The 22,425-nt window shown below is 40.9% G+C and overlaps 1 protein-coding gene across 1 annotated transcript in view; it reads right to left on the reverse strand.

Annotated features, from left to right (window-relative positions):
* Positions 1-472: 472 nt before the first annotated feature.
* FANCD2 (FA complementation group D2) overlaps positions 473-22,425 on the reverse strand; it is a gene marked incomplete in the record, with an annotated part of 1,113,076 nt that continues 1,091,123 nt past the window's right edge. Inside the window, 1 exon segment of the mRNA XM_053689418.1 lies at positions 473-1,003. Within this exon segment, the coding sequence (XP_053545393.1) occupies positions 938-1,003 (66 nt within the window).

A 22,425-nucleotide genomic window follows, 5' to 3' on the forward strand; every position in this document is an offset into this window, starting at 1 on the left:
TTGTATATATGTATGTATATATATATATATATATATATATATATATATATATATATATATATATATATATATATATATAAAATAAAGAGATGGAGACATAATATAGTCCTTAGCAATATTAAAGAATTGAGAGCAAGTATCTAGGTGTTAGTGCAACTTGTATATATTGAACCTTTGTTATTCAATGGATAATTTGCCTAAAGCACGTCTACCATTCCCTATTTCGGGTTGAGAATGTATATACCGGTTTTGACTTTTTTTTTTTATTAACTCAGGCACTAATTATCCATCCCAGGGCTCCTCAACTTCAGTCCTTATTGAACAAACCGAGTGAAGTTGAGAATGTTATAGCCTCTCAGTGTTCCCCGAGGACTTGAGCTGAGAAACCCTCTAAGTTCCTTTATCCTATGCCATATGTGTGTGTAAGGGTTTATTGAAGCACAGTTTATCTGAACAAAGAAACAAAACAGGATACATGAAAATGTATTTTTAATTGTTTTCAATATTACATATAAGATTTATATGGATTTGCACTTGATATGTCCGTAAAGTTAATAATCTCTTCTTGGAGAAGCTCTCCAAAAATGTATATTTATTGGTTCGTAACTGGCGAAATGTTTAACTATATACAAGTGCCGATGGTAGGAAAATATATGTATAAACTAGATTTTCTCGTTTTGTTGCAATATTGTGACATCATCCTGTACAAGCAGATGACATGTTTTATTAGCGTTTTATTAGCTTGATCTGTTCAATATTTTATTTTACTTAAATTTTCCTTTGCCCGGAGCATCCTGTAATCCTCTGTCCCTTGGATGGGAGTGATCTCTGTAAAAAGTACAGTCAAATATATACTGTAAATATACTTCAAATGTATATACAAGTAATAGTCACTGAGCAGCAGGTGTAGGGGAAGAGCATTAGAATCTTATTGCAACTAATCAGACTCTTCCTCCTCATCTTCATCCTCTGCTTCTTTCTCACTCTCCTCATTTTCTTCCTCCTAGGAACAGAGGGTATTTTATTTATTATAGCTCTTTTATTTTGTAAAAATCATTTAAACAGCATTTTAATTATCCTTTACAAATTTAGATAATATAAACTATTTACTTGGTGCTTGCTGTTAAAGGGATAGGAAACACAACATTTTTATTTCATGATTCAGATGGAACATACAATTTTAAAATAGCTTTCTAATTTATTTCTATTATCAATTTTCTTTGTTCTCTTGGTATTTTTTGTTGAAAAGCAGGGACATATGCTTAGGAGCCGGCCTATTTCTCGAGCACTATATAGCAGCATATCCATTTATATGGCAGAGATATTTCCTGCCATGTAGTGCTCCAGATGCCTATTTAGGTATCTCTTAAACACAGAATATCATGGGAACAAAGCAAATTTGATAATAGTAAAAACTAGTAAAACTGGAATCTTTTTAAAAATGCTCTGTCTGAATCACAAAACCCCCCCACAATTTATGTAAGAACTTACCTGATAAATTCATTTCTTTCATATTAGCAAGAGTCCATGAGCTAGTGACGTATGGGATATACAAACCTACCAGGAGGGGCAAAGTTTCCCAAACCTTAAAATGCCTATAAATACACCCCTCACCACACCCACAATTCAGTTTAACGAATAGGCAAGAAGTGGGGTGATAAGAAAGGAGCGAAAGCATCAAAAATAAGGAATTGGAATAATTGTGCTTTATACAAAAAAATCATAACCACCACAAAAAGGGTGGGCCTCATGGACTCTTGCTAATATGAAAGAAATGAATTTATCAGGTAAGTTCTTACATAAATTATGTTTTCTTTCATGTAATTAGCAAGAGTCCATGAGCTAGTGACGTATGGGATAGCAGATACCCAAGATGTGGAAGTTCCACGCAAGAGTCACTAGAGAGGGAGGGATAAAATAAAGACAGCCAATTCCGCTGAAAAAATAATCCACAGCCCAAATCAAAAAGTTTTAATCTTATAATGAAAAAAACTGAAATTATAAGCAGAAGAATCAAACTGAAACGGCTGCCTAAAGTACTTTTCTACAAAAAACTGCTTCAGAAGAAGAGAAAACATCAAAACGGTAGAATTTAGTAAAAGTATGCAAAGAAGACCAAGTTGCTGCTTTGCAAATCTGATCAACAGAAGCTTCATTCCTAAAAGCCCAGGAAGTAGAAACTGACCTAGTAGAATGAGCTGTAATCCTTTGAGGCGGAGATTTACCCGACTCCACATAAGCATGATGAATCAAAGACTTTAACCAAGACGCTAAAGAAATGGCAGAAGCCTTCTGACCTTTCCTAGAACCAAAAAAGATAACAAATAGACTAGAAGTCTTTCTGAAATCTTTAGTAGCTTCAACATAATATTTCAAAGCTCTAACTACATCCAAAGAATGTAAAGATCTCTCCAGAGAATTCTTAGGATTAGGACACAATGAAGGGACAACAATTTCTCTACTAATGTTGTTAGAATTCACAACTTTAGGTAAAAATTTAAATGAAGTCCGCAACACCGCCTTATCCTGATGAAAAATCAGAAAAGGAGATTCACAAGAAAGAGCAGATAATTCAGAAACTCTTCTAGCAGAAGAGATGGCCAAAAGGAACAAAACTTTCCAGGAAAGTAATTTAATATCCAGAGAATGCATAGGTTCAAACGGAGGAGCGTGTAAAGCCCTCAGAACCATATTGAGACTCCAAGGAGGAGAAATTGACTTAGTGACAGGCTTGATTCGAACCAAAGCCTCTACAAAACAATGAATATCAGGATGATTAGCAATCTTTCTGTGAAAAAGAACCGAAAGAGTAGAGATTTGACCTTTCAAGGAATTTGCAGACAAACCCTTATCCAAACCATCTTGAAGAAATTGTAAAATTCTAGGAATTCTAAAAGAATGCCAAGAAAATTTATGTGAAGAACACCAAGAAATGTAAGTCTTCCAGACTCGGTAATAGATCTTCCTAGACACAGATTTACGAGCCTGTAACAAAGTATTAATTACTGAATCAGAGAAACCTCTATGACTAAGTATTAAGCGTTCAATCTCCATACCTTCAAATTTAATGATTTGAGATCCTGATGGAAAAATGGGCCTTGAGATAGAAGGTCTGGCCTTAACGGAAGTGTCCAAGGTTGGCAACTTGCCATCCGAACGAGATCCGCATACCAAAACCTGTGCGGCCAGCAGTACAAACGAACGCTCCATTAGAATTTTGGAAATCACTCTTGGAAGAAGAACTAGAGGCGGAAAGATATAAGCAGGTTGATAATTCCAAGGAAGTGACAATGCGTCCACCGCTTCCGCCTGAGGATCCCTGGATCTGGACAGATACCTGGGAAGTTTCTTGTTTAGATGAGAGGCCATCAGATCTATTTCTGGAAGCCCCCAGATTTGAACAATCTGAAGAAATACCTCTGGGTGAAGAGACCATTCGCCCGGATGTAACATCTGGCGACTGAGATAATCTGCTTCCCAATTGTCTATACCTGGGATGTGAACCGCAGAAATTAGACAGGAGCTGGATTCCGCCCATACAAGTATCCGAGATACTTCTTTCATAGCCTGAGGACTGTGAGTCCCCCCTTGATGATTGACATATGCCACTGTTGTGACATTGTCTGTCTGAAAACAAATAAACGATTCTCTCTTCAGAAGAGGCCAGAACTGAAGAGCTCTGAAAATCGCACGGAGTTCCAAAATATTGATTGGTAATCTCGCCTCCTGAGATTCCCAAACCCCCTGCGCTGTCAGAGATCCCCATACAGCTCCCCAACCTGAAAGACTCGCATCTGTTGAAATCACAGTCCAGGTTGGACGAACAAAAGAGGCCCCTTGAACTAAGCTATGGTGATCCAACCACCAAGTCAGAGAAGAACGAACGTTGGGATTTAAAGATATTAATTGTGATATCTTTGGTTTCGACAAGCTGAAACCAATTTCAGACGTCTCTTTTCTGTAAGAGACAAAGTCATGGACACTGAATCTATTTGGAAACCTAAAAAGGTTACCCTTGTCTGAGGAATCAAGGAACTCTTTGGTAAATTGATCCTCCAACCATGTCTTTGAAGAAACAACACAAGTTGATTCGTGTGAGATTCTGCAGAATGTAAAAACTGAGCAAGTACCAAGATATCATCCAAATAAGGAAATACCGCAATACCCTGCTCCCTGATTACAGAGAGAAGGGCACCGAGAACCTTCGAAAAGATCCTTGAAGCTGTAGCTAGGCCAAAAGGAAGAGCAACAAACTGGTAATGCTTGTCTAGAAAAGAGAATCTCAGGAACTGATAGTGATCCGGATGAATTGGAATATGAAGATATGCATCCTGTAAGTCTATTGTTGACATATAATCCCCTTGCTGAACAAAAGGCAGAATAGTCCTTATAGTCACCATCTTGAATGTTGGTATCCTTACATAACGATTCAATATTTTTAAATTTTATTTATTACCAACAATGAGCACATCTATACAACCTGTACGAAGTTTCACCACGCAGGGTGATTCAAGTAGATTATTACAGCGGATATATGTGACAGTTGAGATATTCCAAGTAGTTTACAATACAGTTACAATGATATGACTCCAAGTTTATTACAAAAAAGCTACAATAAATATATATGACTTGTGTGCACACAGTTTTTTTTTTTTTATTTATTTAAAAAAAAAAAAAGAAAAAAAAAAAGAAACAAATTATAACCATAACTAAACACAACACACAAACTAGTTCAATTTAAATAGGGTTAAGTGCCTAGCCCCAATATACACCTTTCATTTTATTTGTATGCCCAGAGTTATATGAAGATGTTTGAGAAGAAATGGGGGACCTCCCTCTAGCAAGAAAAAAGGTATTCCAGTATGGAGATGAAAGTGGGCAGAGGGAGTTGTTATTCCTTTTAGAGCGTAGTTACTGAGAGAGATTACAAGCATATGTGGTCGCAATACTGAAAGTTAAGGGGCATAGGGAAGCGGCATATTCTGAGTTATGAAGCAGTATAACCTTGCTTTTTAACAGAATAAAATTGAGGTGAGGTAGAATTGATATTTGTGTATAGGTATACAATATGTGTTATTTTATGTATGTGACTAGGCATACCCATTAACTAATCGCACCACACAAACATTCTAACTAAACTAAACAGCAATAAACAAACAAACAAACAAAAAAAAAAAAAAAAAAAAAAAAAAAAAGGACAAAAATAAACAAACTGAAGCCTCTCCCAGTGAAGGGAAATGACACCCTGAAGATAGGAAGACCTAAGCTTCATACAGTATTATGGATTAGAAAAAATGTCTGTTCTGAGCGTGTTATATCGCAAGGAATTTTCGATGTATGTGCATTGCAACAAGCCCAGGGGTAGGTTACTAGTGCAACAAGCACAATTATGAGAAAACCAGTGCAAGGAGATATCAGTGCAGTATCTCAGAATAAATGGGGCTATATCTGTATGTACCTAGGGGCTAATAATGTAAACCTAGACAGGTATTACAGGCTGAGGTATAATAATGACATGTAATGCATTATTGGAGGTGTAGATTTCGTTTTACATCGTCAACATTAAAGTGGTTGCTATACCTAGGATGAATTTACAAATATGGTGAACAGGTGGGCAATAGGTGGCAGTCTTTAAACAGTGAAGACTCAAAATACAAACTAAATAGAGCCGGCCGACTAAATCAGAACAAATACGTCAGCTGTTTCAGGTCAGAGTCCTACAAAGGCAGAACTAGAGAAAATAAATGAAAAACATAGGCTTTTGGAAATAATGCTGCATATGTCTGAGAGCTAAAAACAGGATATTGTATATATTTTTCTTTTCTATTTCAGACAAACCCTGTAAGAGAAAACAAAGATCTACCTTTTAAGGCCATATGCGCTGGAGAAAATACCCTACGTGTCTAAGTAGCTAAGAAAATATGTATAGTCAATCATGAGGGCATATTAATGGAAAACAGTCCTCCACAATGCTTTCCAGGTAGATTTCTAGCCTATGCCAGCTGCTGGTTGAGGGTTGTATGGTTGCACGAACCTTGCAAAGTGTAGGGACGTCCAGACTATAGTCACTAATCCAGAGCAATGTTGCAAAGAATCGCCACGGAGTGAAGCCAGGAACGGTTGATGTAGTGTGTCCCCAAGCAACGCATCAGTGTCTTTCACTTGTGCGCAGTTTTTATCTCTGTCCATCTGCATAGTGCGTGTGGTATTGATCCAGTAACTGGTTTCTGGTGTTTGCCTAAGAGCTGTTCCTTTGCTGCCAAAGGGAATCGATAGAGAAGTGCCACATACCTCAGCGTCAGCGCAGGTCGCATTATCCGACCCGTGTATGTCAGGAGCCACAGCCCTTGTCAAAGGTAGTGTGGAAAATGTGCCTGTATCCGTTTTCAAGATATGGGCTGGTGATGGAGTGGTATGTGGGTCCTCACTGGTAATCTGTATGGTCTTTGGGGATGGGGGGCTGCTCGCTTCAATTGGGTATAAGAAGCAGTTTTCTGCAGGGTAGGCTACCAAACGTCCACATAGGTTTGAAAACAATGGCCTGGCAGAGTCCCCGGATATACTAGTCATCCTCTGAGTTAGGTTACCAGCCTGCAAAGCATTCTGATCCGGTTCTGCGACATTAACACTCCTCATGTTCTGTAGTGTTTTGGAAAGGTCTTCACAGCTGTTGAGCAAAGTTTCCAACTTGGGTAGAAAAATTGCGAGCAATGCCGCGGTTATTTTACTGTCAGAGGCCATTTCCTTGTGGGCAGTTGCCTTTTATCCAGTTAAATTGCCTTCCGGGGTAGAAGAGTTGGAGGTCCTTCTATCTGCTAAATGTTCCCGGACAGCTTGCCTGTCAAGGGAGAGGTAGATGGCGTAGGTTGATGGCTGTAAAGTTGAAGTAAAGGAGATTATCTTCAGAGCTGATGAAGCCGGCAGCCATTTTACAGAGCCGCCCACCGGAACTCACGATTCAATATTTTTAGATCCAGAACTGGTCTGAAGGAATTCTCCTTCTTTGGTACAATGAACAGATTTGAGTAAAACCCCAGGCCCCGTTCCAGAACTGGAACTGGCATAATTACCCCAGCTGACTCCAGATCTGAAACACATTTCAGAAACGCTTGAGCCTTCACTGGGTTTACTGGAATGCGTGAAAGAATCTTCTCACAGGCGGTCTTACCCTGAAACCTATTCTGTACCCTTGTGAAACAATGTTCTGAATCCAAAGACTTTGAATCAAATCGATCCAAACATCTTTGAAAAATCGTAACCTGCCCCCTACCAGCTGAGCTGGAATGAGGGCCGCACCTTCATGAGGATTTGGGAGCTGGTTTTGACTTTCTGAAAGGCTTGGATTTATTCCAGACTGGAGAAGGTTTCCAAATGGAAACTGTTCCTTTAGAGGAAGGGCCAGGCTTTTGTTCCTTATTCTGACGAAAGGAACGAAAACGATTAGCAGCCCAATATTTACCTTTAGATTTTTTATCCTGAGGTAAAAAGGCTCCCTTCCCCCCAGTAACCGTTGAAATTATTGAGTCTGAGAACCAAATCATTTATTACCTTGGAAAGAAAGAGAAAGCAATGTTAACTTAGAAGTCATATCTGCATTCCAAGACTTAAGCCATAAAGCTCTTCTAGCTAAAATAGCTAAAGACATATACCTGACATCAATTCTAATGATATCGAAAATTGCATCACAAATGAAGTTATTAGCATGTAGAAGATGTTTAACAATGCTATAAGCATTATGGTCTGACACTTGTTGCGCTAAAGCCTCCAACCAGAAAGTTGAAGCTGCAGCAATATCAGCCAAAGAAATAGCAGGTCTCAGAAGATTACCTGAACATAAATAAGCCTTCCTTAGAAAGGATTCAAGCTTCCTATCTAAAGGATCTTTAAACGAAGTACTATCTGCCGTAGGAATAGTAGTACGTTTAGCAAGAGTAGAAATAGCCCCATCAACTTTGGGGATTTTATCCCAAAACTCTAATCTATCAGATGGCAAAGGGAACAATTTTTTCTTAAACCTTGGAGGAATAGTAAATGAAGTACCCAGACTATTCCATTCCATAGAAATTACTTCTGAAATAGCATCAGGAACTGGAAAAACTTCTGGAATAACCACAGGAGGCTTAAAAACTGCATTTAAACGCTTAGTAGTTTTAATATCAAGAGGACTAGACTCCTCCATATCTAAAGCAATCAACACTTCCTTAAGTAAAGAACGAATAAACTCCATCTTAAATAAATATGAAGATTTATCAGTGTCAATATCTGAGGTAGAATCTTCTGAATCAGATAGATCCACATCAGAAATAGATAAGTCAGAATGATGGTGGTCATTTAAAAATTCATCTGAAATATGTGAAGTTTTAAAAGACCTCTTACATTTAGTAGAAGGAGGAATAACAGACAGAGCCTTCCGAATAGATTTAGAAACTATTTTTTTAACATTAACAGGAACATCATGAACATTAGATGTTGAAGGAACAACAACAGGTAATGGATTATTACTAATGGAAATACTATCTGCTTTTGATAGCTTATCATGACAACTATCACAAACAACAGCCGGAGGAATAGTTACCGAAAGTTTACAACAAATGCACTTAGCTTTGATAGAACCGACATCAAGCAGCGCTTTTCCAGAAGTAGATTCTGATCCAGGGTCAGGTAGTGACATCTTGCAATATGTAAAAGAAAAAAACAACATATAAAGCAAAATTATCAAATTCCTTAAATGGCAGTTTCAGGAATGGGAAAAAATGCAAAATGAAACAAGCTTCTAGAAAACCAGAAGCAACTGAAAAGTGAGACTGAAATAACATAATTTATGTAAGAACTTACCTGATAAATTCATTTCTTTCATATTAGCAAGAGTCCATGAGCTAGTGACGTATGGGATATACATTCCTACCAGGAGGGGCAAAGTTTCCCAAACCTCAAAATGCCTATAAATACACTCCTCACCACACCCACAAATCAGTTTAACGAATAGCCAAGAAGTGGGGTGATAATAAAGGAGCGAAAGCATCAAAATAAGGAATTGGAATAATTGTGCTTTATACAAAAAAATCATAACCACCACAAAAAACATAATTTATGCTTACCTGATAAATTTATTTCTCTTGCAGTGTGTTCAGTCCACGGGTCATCCATTACTTATGGGATATATTCTCCTTCCCAACAGGAAGTTGCAAGAGGATCACCCAAGCAGAGCTGCTATATAGCTCCTCCCCTCACATGTCATATCCAGTCATTCGACCGAAACAAGACGAGAAAGGAGAAACTATAAGGTGCAGTGGTGACTGGAGTTATAATTTTAAAATTTAGAACCTGCCTTAAAAAGACAGGGCGGGCCGTGGACTGAACACACTACAAGAGAAATAAATTTATCAGGTAAGCATAAATTATGTTTTCTCTTGTTAAGTGTGTTCAGTCCACGGGTCATCCATTACTTAGTTGCCTGTAAGTAGAACTTCAGAGCACGGACCACGTCTAGATTATGCAAAAGACGTTCCTTCTTTGAAGAAGGATTAGGACATAATGATGGAACAACAATCTCTTGATTGATATTCCTGTTAGAAACAACCTTAGGCAAAAACCCAGGTTTAGTACGCAGTACTACCTTGTCTGAATGAAAGATCAGATAAGGAGAATCACAATGTAAGGCAGATAACTCAGAGACTCTTCGAGCTGAGGAAATAGCCATCAAAAACAAAACTTTCCAAGATAAAAGCTTAATATCAATGGAATGAAGGGGTTCAAACGGAACACCCTGAAGATCTTTAAGAACCAAGTTTAAGCTCCACGGAGGAGCAACAGCTTTAAACACAGGCTTAATTCTAGCCAAAGCCTGACAAAAGGCCTGGACGTCTGGATTCTCTGCCAGACGTTTGTGTAAAAGAATAGACAGAGCTGAAATCTGTCCCTTTAGCGAACTAGCGGATAAACCCTTTTCTAAACCCTCTTGTAGAAAAGCCAATATCCTAGGAATCCTAACCTTACTCCATGAGTAACTCTTGGATTCGCACCAATATAAATATTTACGCCATATCTTATGGTAAATTTTTCTGGTCACAGGTTTCCGAGCCTGTATTAATGTATCAATAACCGAATCCGAAAACCCACGCTTTGATAGAATCAAGCGTTCAATTTCCAGGCAGTCAGCCTCAAAGAAATTAGGTTTGGATGGTTGAAAGGACCCTGAATTAGAAGGTCCTGCCTCAGAGGAAGAGACCACGGTGGACAGGACGACATGTCCACTAGGTCTGCATACCAGGTCCTGCGTGGCTACGCAGGCGCTATCAGAATTACCGATGCCCTCTCCTGTTTGATCCTGGCAATCAGTCGAGGTAGCAACGGAAATGGTGGAAACACATAAGCTATGTTGAAAACCCAAGGGGCTGCTAATGCATCTACCAGCACCGCTCCCGGGTCCCTGGACCTGGATCCGTAACAAGGAAGCTTCGCGTTCTGGCGAGATGCCATGAGATCCAGATCCGGTTTGCCCCAACGACGAATCAGATGAGCAAATACCTCCGGGTGAAGTTTCCACTCTCCCGGATGAAAAGTCTGGCGACTTAGGAAATCCGCCTCCCAGTTCTCTACGCCTGGGATGTAAATCGCTGACAGGTGGCAAGAGTGAGACTCTGCCCAGCGAATTATCTTCGAGACTTCCAACATCGCTAAGGAACTCCTGGTTCCCCCTTGATGATTGATGTAAGCCACAGTCGTGATATTGTCCGACTGAAATCTGATGAACTTCAGTTTTGCTAACTGAGGCCAAGCTAGAAGAGCATTGAATATTGCTCTTAATTCTAGAATGTTTATTGGAAGGAGTTTCTCCTCCTGAGTCCACGAACCCTGAGCCTTCAGGGAATTCCAGACTGCTCCCCAGCCTAGAAGGCTGGCATCCGTTGTTACAATCGTCCAATCTGGTCTGCGAAAGGTCATTCCTTTGGACAGATGAACCGGTGACAACCACCAGAGAAGAGAATCTCTGGTCTCCTGGTCCAGATTTAGCAAAGGGGACAGATCTGAGTAATCCCCGTTCCATTGACTGAGCATGCATAGTTGCAGCGGTCTGAGATGCAGGCGAGCAAATGGCACTATGTCCATTGCCGCGACCATTAAGCCGATTACCTCCATGCACTGAGCTACTGATGGGCTTGGAACGGAATGAAGGACACGGCAAGCATTGAGAATTTTTGATAACCTGGACTCCGTCAGGTAAATCTTCATCTCTACAGAATCTATAAGAGTCCCTAGAAAAGGAACCCTTGTGAGTGGTAACAGAGAACTCTTTTCCACGTTCACTTTCCACCCATGCGACCTTAGAAATGCTAGAACTATCTCTGTATGAGACTTTGCATTCTGAAAACTTGACGCTTGTATCAGAATGTCGTCTAGGTACGGAGCCACCGCTATGCCTCGTGGTCTTAGTACCGCCAGAAGTGAGCCCAGAACCTTCGTAAAAATTCTCGGGTCGTGGCTAACCCGAAGGGAAGAGCCACAAACTGGTAATGCCTGTCTAGAAAGGCAAACCTTAGGTACCGATAATGATCTTTGTGAATCGGTATGTGAAGGTAAGCATCCTTTAAGTCCACTGTGGTCATATATTGACCCTCTTGGATCATGGGTAGGATGGTTCGAATGGTTTCCATCTTGAACGATGGTACCCTTAGGAATTTGTTTAAGATCTTTAAGTCCAAGATTGGTCTGAAGGTTCCCTCTTTTTTGGGAACCACAAATAGATTTGAGTAAAATCCTTGTCCCTGTTCCGATCGCGGAACTGAGTGGATCACTCCCATGATTAAGAGGTCTTGTACACATTGTAGAAATGCCTCTCTCTTTACTAGGTTTGTTGATAACCTCGAAAGATGAAACCTCCCTTGTGGAGGAGAGGTTTTGAAATCCAGAAGGTATCCCTGAGATATAATCTTCAACGTCCAGGGATCCTGCACATCTCTTGCCCAAGCCTGGGCGAAGAGAGAAAGTCTGCCCCCCACTAAATCTGTCTCCGGATAGGGGGCCCTGTCTTCATGCTGTCTTAGGGGCGGGAGTAGGCTTTCAGGCCTGCTTGCCCTTGTTCCATGACTGGTTGCCTTTCCAACCCTGTCTGTAACGAGCAGTAGTTCCTTCCTGTTTTGGAGCGGAGGAAGTTGATGCTGCTCCTGCCTTGAAGTTACGAAAGGCACGAAAATTAGACTGTTTGGCCTTTGGTTTGGCCCTGTCCTGAGGAAGGGCGTGGCCCTTACCTCCCGTAATGTCAGCAATAATTTCCTTCAAGCCGGGCCCGAATAAGGTCTGCCCTTTGAAAGGAATGTTAAGTAGCTTAGACTTGGAAATTACATCCGCTGACCAGGATTTAAGCCAGAGCGCTCTGCGCGCCTGTATGGCGAATCCGGAATTTTTAGCCGTAAGTTTGGTTAGATGTACTACGGCATCTGAAACAAACGCATTAGCTTGCTTAAGGGTTCTAACTTTGCTCAAAGCCTCATCCAATGGCTCTGTGCGAATCGCCTCTTCCAGAGACTCAAACCAGAATGCCGCTGCAGCCGTGACAGGTGCAATGCATGCAAGAGGCTGCAATATAAAACCCTGTTGAACAAACATTTTCTTAAGATAACCCTCTAATTTTTTATCTATTGGATCTGAGAAAGCACAGCTATCCTCCACCGGGATAGTGGTACGCTTGGCTAAAGTAGAAACTACCGTCTGCCATAAGTCTTGTGTGGTGGCGTCTATAGGAAACATTTTTCTAAATATCGGGGGAGGGGAAAAAGGCACACCAGGTCTATCCCACTCCTTACTAATAATTTCTGTAAGTCTTTTTGGTATAGGAAAGACGTCAGTACACACTGGTACCGCATAGTATCTATCCAACCTACACAATTTCTCTGGAATTGCCACCGTGTCGCAATCATTCAGAGCCGCTAATACCTCCCCTAGTAACACACGGAGGTTCTCAAGTTTAAATTTAAAATTTCTGAATCCGGTCTCCCCGGATCAGAACCGTCACCGACAGAATGAAGCTCACCGTCCTCATGTTCTGCAAATTGTGACGTAGTATCAGACATGGCTCTCGTGTCATCAGCGCGCTCTGTCCTTAACCCAGAGCTATCGCGCTTGCCCCTTAATTCGGGCATATTATATAATACTTCTTTCATAACATTAGCCATAACATGTAAATTTGTAAGGGCCTAGATGTACTTGGCGTCTCAATCCTACGCATCTCCCGAGCGGGAGACGCAGGTACTGACACGTGAGGAGAGTTAGGCGGCATAACTTCCCCCTCGTTGTCTGGTGATAGTTTCTCTATCTGTACAGATTGACTTTTATTCAAAGCAATATCAATACAATTGGTACACATCGTTCTATTTGGCTCCACATTGGCTTTTGAACATGATGAACAAACAGTTTCCTCTGAATCAGACATGTTTAAACAGACTTAGCAATGAAACTAGCAAGCTTGGAAATCACTTTCAATAAGTTTACAAGCAATATAAAAAACGCTGCAGCACTTCAAAAATACAGATATAATTAAACAATTCTTAACAAGAAGTGTATTATTAGCAGAGGATTGCACCCATTAGCAAAAGGATGATTAACCCCTCAATACCCAAAACCGATAAAACGGATATCAATTAAGATTGAACGCTTTTAATCACAGTCAAGCACACTGTCACAGATCTGCTGTGACTGATTACCTCCCTCAAAAATGAATTTTGCAGACCCCTGAGCTCTCTAGAGACATCCTAGATCAAGGAGGAAGAAGCAGGAAGACTGTGCTAGAATTTTAACTGCGCAACAAGGCGCTAAAAACAAGGTCCCTCCCACTCCTATCACAACAGTGGGAGCCCTGATATAACGGTTTCCATGCAGAAAATATATGTTAGCCATGTGGAAAAAAATCATGCCCAAAGAGATTTATCACCAAAGTACCTCACAAAACACGAATAACATGCCAGTAAACGTTTTATTAAACAACAACATTTTCCAATGTCATGCAAAGTTATCACTAAGCCTGCTACCAGTCGCTACCACTGCAGATAAGGCTTAAGTATTATTTCAGTTTTAACAGTATTTTCTCAGTCAAATTCTAGTCCCTAGAAAATAACTCGACTGCGCATACATTTATCAGCCTGATACCAGTTGCCACTACTGCATTTAAGGCTGTACTTACATCATACGGTAACAGCAGTATTTTCTTAGTCAATTCCATTCCAAGAAAATAAAGTACCGCACATACCTCATTTGCGGAGGACCCCGCATGCTATTCCCAGTTTCTGAAGTTACCCCACTCCTCAGAATGTCGAGAACAGCCAGTGGATCTTAGTTACGCCTGCTAAGATCATAGAAAAAAAACGCAGGCAGTTTCTTCTTCCAAATACTGCCTGAGATAGAAAAACAGCACACTCCGGTGCCATTTAAAATAACAAACTTTTGATTGAAGAATAGTTAAGTAAAAACTCCAGCTCCTCTCGCGACCTCCTTCTTTGTTGAGGGTTGCAAGAGAATGACTGGATATGACATGTGAGGGGAGGAGCTATATAGCAGCTCTGCTTGGGTGATCCTCTTGCAACTTCCTGTTGGGAAGGAGAATATATCCCATAAATAATGGATGACCCGTGGACTGAACACACTTAACAAGAGAAAAGGGTGGGCCTCATAGACTCTTGCTAATATGAAAGAAATGAATTTATCAGGTAAGTTCTTACATAAATTATGTTTTCTTTCATGTAATTAGCAAGAGTCCATGAGCTAGTGACGTATGGGATAATAAATACCCAAGATGTGGAACTTCCACGCAAGAGTCACTAGAGAGGGAGGGATAAAATAAAGACAGGAAATTCCGCTGAAAAATAATCCACAACCCAAAACAAAATGTTTTAATCTTAAATAATGAAAAAAACTGAAATTATAAGCAGAAGAATCAAACTGAAACAGCTGCCTGAAGTACTTTTCTACCAAAAACTGCTTCAGAAGAAGAGAAAACATCAAAATGGTAGAATTTAGTAAAAGTATGCAAAGAAGACCAAGTTGCTGCTTTGCAAATCTGATCAACAGAAGCTTCATTCCTAAAAGCCCAGGAAGTAGAAACTGACCTAGTAGAATGAGCCGTAATCCTTTGAGGCGGAGATTTACCCGACTCTACATAAGCATGATTAATCAAAGACTTTAACCAAGACGCCAAAGAAATGGCGGAGGCCTTCTGACCTTTCCTGGAACCAGAAAAGATAACAAATAGACTAGAAGTTTTTCTAAAATCCTTAGTAGCTTCAACATAATATTTTAAAGCTCTTACTATATCCAAAGAATGTAAAGATCTCTCCAGAGAATTCTTAGGATTAGGACACAATGAAGGAACAACAATTTCTCTACTAATGTTGTTAGAATTCACAACCTTAGGTAAAAATTTAAATGAAGTCCGCAACACCGCCTTATCCTGATGAAAAATCAGAAAAGGAGATTCACAAGAAAGAGCAGATAACTCAGAAACTCTTCTAGCAGAAGAGATGGCCAAAAGGGACAGAACTTTCCAGGAAAGTAATTTAATATCCAGAGAATGCATAGGTTCAAACGGAGGAGCTTGTAAAGCCCTCAGAACCAAATTAAGACTCCAAGGAGGAGAGATTGACTTAATGACAGGTTTGATACGAACCAAAGCCTGTACAAAACAATGAATATCAGGAAGATTAGCAATCTTTCTGTGAAAAAGAACTGAAAGAGCAGAGATTTGTCCTTTCAAGGAACTTGCAGACAAACCTTTATCCAAACCATCCTGAAGAAACTGTAAAATTCTAGGAATTCTAAAAGAATGCCAGGAGAATTTATGAGAAGAACACCAAGAAATGTAAGTCTTCCAGACTCGATAATAAATCTTCCTAGACACAGATTTACGAGCCTGTAACATAGTATTAATTACTGAGTCAGAGAAACCTCTATGACTAAGAATCAAGCGTTCAATTTCCATACCTTCAAATTTAACGATTTGAGATCCTGATGGAAAAAAGGGCCTTGAGATAGAAGGTCTGGTCTTAATGGAAGAGTCCAAGGTTGGCAACTGGCCATCCCAATAAGATCCGCATACCAAAACCTGTGAGGCCATGCTGGAGCCACCAGCAGTACAAACAAACGTTCCATTAGAATTATAGAAATCACTTTTGGAAGAAGAACTAGAGGCGGAAAGATATAGGCAGGATGATAATTCCAAGGAAGCGACAACGCCTCCACTGCCTCCGCCTGAGGATCCCTGGATCTGGACAGATACCTGGGAAGTTTCTTGTTTAGATGAGAGGCCATCAGATCTATTTCTGGAAGTCCCCAGATTTGAACAATCTGAAGAAAAACCTCTGGGTGAAGAGACCATTCGCCCGGATGTAACGACTGGCGACTGAGATAATCCGCTTCCCAATTGTCTACACCTGGGATGTGAACCGCAGAGATTAGATAGGAGCTGGATTCCGCCCATACAAGTATCCGAGATACTTCTTTCATAGCCTGAGGACTGTGAGTCCCACCTTGATGATTGACATATGCCACGGTTGTGACATTGTCTGTCTGAAAACAAATAAACTATTCTCTCTTCAGAAGAGGCCAGAACTGAAGAGCTCTGAAAATCGCACGGAGTTCCAAAATGTTGATTGGTAATCTCGCCTCCTGAGATTCCCAACCCCCCTGCGCTGTCAGAGATCCCCATACAGCTCCCCAACCTGACAGACTCTCATCTGTTGAGATCACAGTCCAGGTTGGACGAACAAAAGAAGCCCCTTGGACTAAACAATGGTGATCTATCCACCACGTCAGAGAGTGTATATATTAATTGTGATATCTTTGTATAATCCCTGCACCACTGGTTCAGCATACAAAGCTGAAGAGGTCGCATGTGAAAACGAGCAAAGGGGATTGCGTCCGATGCAGCAGTCATGAGACCTAGAATTTCCATGCAGAAAGCTACCGAAGGGAATGATTGAGACTGAAGGTTTCGACAGGCTGAAACCAATTTCAGACGTCTCTTTTCTGTTAGAGGCAAGGTCATGGACACTGAATCTATTTGAAAACCCAAAAAGGTTACCTTTGTCTGAGGAATCAACAAACTCTTTGGTAAATTGATCCTCCAACCATGTCTTTGAAGAAACGACACAAGTTGATTTGTATGAGATTCTGCAGAATGTGAAGACTGAGCAAGTACCAAGATATCGTCCAAATAAGGAAATACCGCAATACCCTGTTCTCTGATTACAGAGAGAAGGGCACCGAGAACCTTTGAAAAGATCCTTGGAGCTGTTGCTAGGCCAAACGGAAGGGCCACAAACTGGTAATGCTTGTCTAGAAAAGAGAATCTCAGAAACTAATAGTGATCTGGATAAATTGGAATATGAAGATATGCATCCTGTAAATCTATTGTGGACATATAATGCCCTTGCTGAACAAAAGGCAGAATAGTCCTTATAGTTACCATTTTGAATGTTGGTATCCTTACATAACGATTCAATATTTTTAGATCCAGAACTGGTCTGAAGGAATTCTCCTTCTTTGGTACAATGAATAGATTTGAGTAAAACCCCAGACCCCGTTCCAGAACTGGAACTGGCATAATTACTCCAGCCAACTCTAGATCTGAAACACATTTCAGAAACGCATGAGCCTTCACTGGGTTTATTGGAATGCGTGAGAGAAAGAATCTTCTCACAGGCGGCCTTACCTTGAAACCTATTCTGTACCCTTGTGAAACAATGTTCTGAATCCAAAGACTGTGAATCGAATTGATCCAAATATCTTTGAAAAATCGTAACCTGCCCCCTACCAGCTGTGCTGGAATGAGGGCCGCACCTTCATGTGGACTTGGGAGCTGGTTTTGACTTTCTAAAAGGCTTGGATTTATTCCAGACTGGAGAAGGTTTCCAAACGGAAACCGTTCCTTTAGTGGAAGGGTCAGGCTTCTGTTCCTTATTCTGACGAAAGGAACGAAAACGATTAGCAGCCCTGTATTTACCTTTAGATTTTTTGTCCTGAGGCAAAAAAGATCCTTTCCCCCCAGTAACAGTTGAAATAATAGAATCCAACTGAGAACCAAATAATTTATTACCTTGGAAAGAAAGAGAAAGCAAAGTTGACTTAGAAGTCATATCTGCATTCCAAGTTTTAAGCCATAAAGCTCTTCTAGCTAAAATAGCTAAAGACATATACCTGACATCAATTCTAATGATATCAAAGATGGCATCACAAATAAAGTTATTAGCATGTTGAAGAAGTTTAACAATGCTATGAGTATTATGGTCTGACACTTGTTGTGCTAACGCCTCCAACCAGAAAGTGGAAGCAGCAGCAACATCAGCCAAAGAAATAGCAGGTCTAAGAAGATTACCTGAACATAAATAAGCTCTCCTTAGAAAGGATTCAAGCTTCCTATCTAAAGGATCCTTAAAGGAAGTACTATCCGCCGTAGGAATAGTAGTACGTTTAGCAAGAGTAGAGATAGCCCCATCAACTTTAGGAATTTTGTCCCAAAATTCTAATCTATCAGATGGCACAGGGTACAATTTCTTAAACCTTTGAGAAGGAGTAAATGAAGTACCCAGATTATTCCATTCCCTAGAAATTACTTCAGAAATAGCATCAGGGACAGGAAAAACTTCTGGAATAACTATATGAGGTTTGAAAACCGAATTTAAACGCTTAGTAGATTTAGTATCAAGAGGACTAGACTCCTCCATATCTAATGCGATTAACACTTCTTTAAGTAAAGAACGAATAAATTCCATTTTAAATAAATATGAAGATTTAACAGTATCAATATCTGAGACAGAATCTTCTGAACCAGATAAATCCTCATCAGAAACAGACAAGTCAGAATGATGACTGTCACTTAAAAATTCATCTGAAATATGAGAAGTTTTAAAAGACCTTTTACGTTTACTGGAAGGAGGCATAACAGACAGAGCCTTCCTATTAGATTTAGAAACAAATTATTTTACATTAACAGGAACATCCTGAGCATTAGATGTTGAGGGAACAACAACAGGTAATGGATTATTACTAATGGAAATACTATCTGCATTAGCAAGTTTATCATGACATTCATCACAAACTACAGCCGGAGGAACAGTTACCACAAGTTTACAACAAATGCACTTAACTTTGGTAGAACCAGCATCAGGCAGCGTCTTTCCAGAAGTAGATTCTGATCCAGGGTCAAGTTGAGACATCTTGCAATATGTAATATATAAAAAAAACAACAACATATAAAGCAAAATGATCAAATTCCTTAAATGACAGTTTCAGGAATGGGAAAAACAGAATTTATGTTTACCTGATAAATTACTTTCTCCAACGGTGTGTCCGGTCCACGGCGTCATCCTTACTTGTGGGATATTCTCTTCCCCAACAGGAAATGGCAAAGAGCCCAGCAAAGCTGGTCACATGATCCCTCCTAGGCTCCGCCTACCCCAGTCATTCGACCGACGTTAAGGAGGAATATTTGCATAGGAGAAACCATATGATACCGTGGTGACTGTAGTTAAAGAAAATAAATTATCAGACCTGATTAAAAAACCAGGGCGGGCCGTGGACCGGACACACCGTTGGAGAAAGTAATTTATCAGGTAAACATAAATTCTGTTTTCTCCAACATAGGTGTGTCCGGTCCACGGCGTCATCCTTACTTGTGGGAACCAATACCAAAGCTTAGGACACGGATGAAGGGAGGGAGCAAATCAGGTCACCTAAATGGAAGGCACCACGGCTTGCAAAACCTTTCTCCCAAAAATAGCCTCAGAAGAAGCAAAAGTATCAAACTTGTAAAATTTGGTAAAAGTGTGCAGTGAAGACCAAGTCGCTGCCCTACATATCTGATCAACAGAAGCCTCGTTCTTGAAGGCCCATGTGGAAGCCACAGCCCTAGTGGAAGGAGCTGTGATCCTTTCAGGAGGCTGCCGTCCGGCAGTCTCGTAAGCCAATCTGATGATGCTTTTAATCCAAAAAGAGAGAGAGGTAGAAGTTGCTTTTTGACCTCTCCTTTTACCAGAATAAACAACAAACAAGGAAGATGTTTGTCTAAAATCCTTTGTAGCATCTAAATAGAATTTTAGAGCGCGAACAACATCCAAATTGTGCAACAAACGTTCCTTCTTCGAAACTGGTTTCGGACACAGAGAAGGCACGACTATCTCCTGGTTAATGTTTTTGTTAGAAACAACTTTTGGAAGAAAACCAGGTTTAGTACGCAAAACCACCTTATCTGCATGGAACACCAGATAAGGAGGAGAACACTGCAGAGCAGATAATTCTGAAACTCTTCTAGCAGAAGAAATTGCAACCAAAAACAAAACTTTCCAAGATAATAACTTAATATCAACGGAATGTAAGGGTTCAAACGGAACCCCCTGAAGAACTGAAAGAACTAAGTTGAGACTCCAAGGAGGAGTCAAAGGTTTGTAAACAGGCTTGATTCTAACCAGAGCCTGAACAAAGGCTTGAACATCTGGCACAGCTGCCAGCTTTTTGTGAAGTAACACAGACAAGGCAGAAATCTGTCCCATCAAGGAACTTGCAGATAATCCTTTTTCCAATCCTTCTCGAAGGAAGGATAGAATCTTAGGAATCTTAACCTTGTCCCAAGGGAATCCTTTAGATTCACACCAACAGATATATTTTTTCCAAATTTTGTGGTAAATTTTTCTAGTTACAGGCTTTCTGGCCTGAACAAGAGTATCAATAACAGAATCTGAGAACCCTCGCTTTGATAAGATCAAGCGTTCAATCTCCAAGCAGTCAGCTGGAGTGGGACCAGATTCGGATGTTCGAACGGACCTTGAACAAGAAGGTCTCGTCTCAAAAGTAGCTTCCATGGTGGAGCCGATGACACATTCACCAGATCTGCATACCAAGTCCTGCGTGGCCACGCAGGAGCTATCAAGATCACCGACGCCCTCTCCTGATTGATCCTGGCTACCAGCCTGGGGATGAGAGGAAACGGCGGGAATACATAAGCTAGTTTGAAGGTCCAAGGTGCTACTAGTGCATCTACTAGAGTCGCCTTGGGATCCCTGGATCTGGACCCGTAGCAAGGAACCTTGAAGTTCTGACGAGAGGCCATCAGATCCATGTCTGGAATGCCCCACAGTTGAGTGATTTGGGCAAAGATTTCCGGATGGAGTTCCCACTCCCCCGGATGCAATGTCTGACGACTCAGAAAATCCGCTTCCCAATTTTCCACTCCTGGGATGTGGATTGCAGACAGGTGGCAGGAGCGAGTCTCCGCCCATTGAATGATTTTGGTCACTTCTTCCATCGCCAGGGAACTCCTTGTTCCCCCCTGATGGTTGATGTACGCAACAGTCGTCATGTTGTCTGATTGAAACCGTATGAACTTGGCCCTCGCTAGCTGAGGCCAAGCCTTGAGAGCATTGAATATCGCTCTCAGTTCCAGAATATTTATCGGTAGAAGAGATTCTTCCCGAGACCAAAGACCCTGAGCTTTCAGGGATCCCCAGACCGCGCCCCAGCCCATCAGACTGGCGTCGGTCGTGACAATGACCCACTCTGGTCTGCGGGAGGTCACCCCTTGTGACAGGTTGTCCAGGGACAGCCCCCAACGGAGTGAGTCTCTGGTCCTCTGATTTACTTGTATCTTCGGAGACAAGTCTGTATAGTCCCCATTCCACTGACTGAGCATACACAGTTGTAATGGTCTTAGATGAATGCGCGCAAAAGGAACTATGTCCATTGCCGCTACCATCAAACCTATCACTTCCATGCACTGCGCTATGGAAGGAAGAGGAACGGAATGAAGTATCCGACAAGAGTCTAGAAGTTTTGTTTTTCTGGCTTCTGTCAGAAAAATCCTCATTTCTAAGGAGTCTATTATAGTTCCCAAGAAGGGAACCCTCGTTGACGGAGATAGAGAACTCTTTTCCACGTTCACTTTCCATCCGTGAGATCTGAGAAAGGCCAGGACAATGTCCGTGTGAGCCTTTACTTGAGGAAGGGACGACGCTCGAATCAGAATGTCGTCCAAGTAAGGTACTACAGCAATGCCCCTTGGTCTTAGCACCGCCAGAAGGGACCCTAGTACCTATGAGAAAATCCTAGGAGCAGTGGCTAATCCGAAAGAAAACGCCACGAACTGGAAATGCTTGTCCAGGAATGCAAACCTTAGGAACCGATGATGTTCCTTGTGGATAGGAATATGTAGATACGCATCCTTGAAATCCACCTTGGTCATGAATTGACCTTCCTGGATGGAAGGAAGAAGTGTTCGAATGGTTTCCATCTTGAACGATGGAACCTTGAGAAACTTGTTCAAGATCTTGAGATCTAAGATTGGTCTGAACGTTCCCTCTTTTTTGGGAACTATGAACAGATTGGAGTAGAACCCCATCCCTTGTTCTCCTAATGGAACAGGATGAATCACTCCCATTTTTAGCAGGT

Source organism: Bombina bombina, chromosome 7, assembly GCF_027579735.1.
Source record: "Bombina bombina isolate aBomBom1 chromosome 7, aBomBom1.pri, whole genome shotgun sequence".
Classification (NCBI taxonomy): Eukaryota; Metazoa; Chordata; class Amphibia; order Anura; family Bombinatoridae; genus Bombina; species Bombina bombina.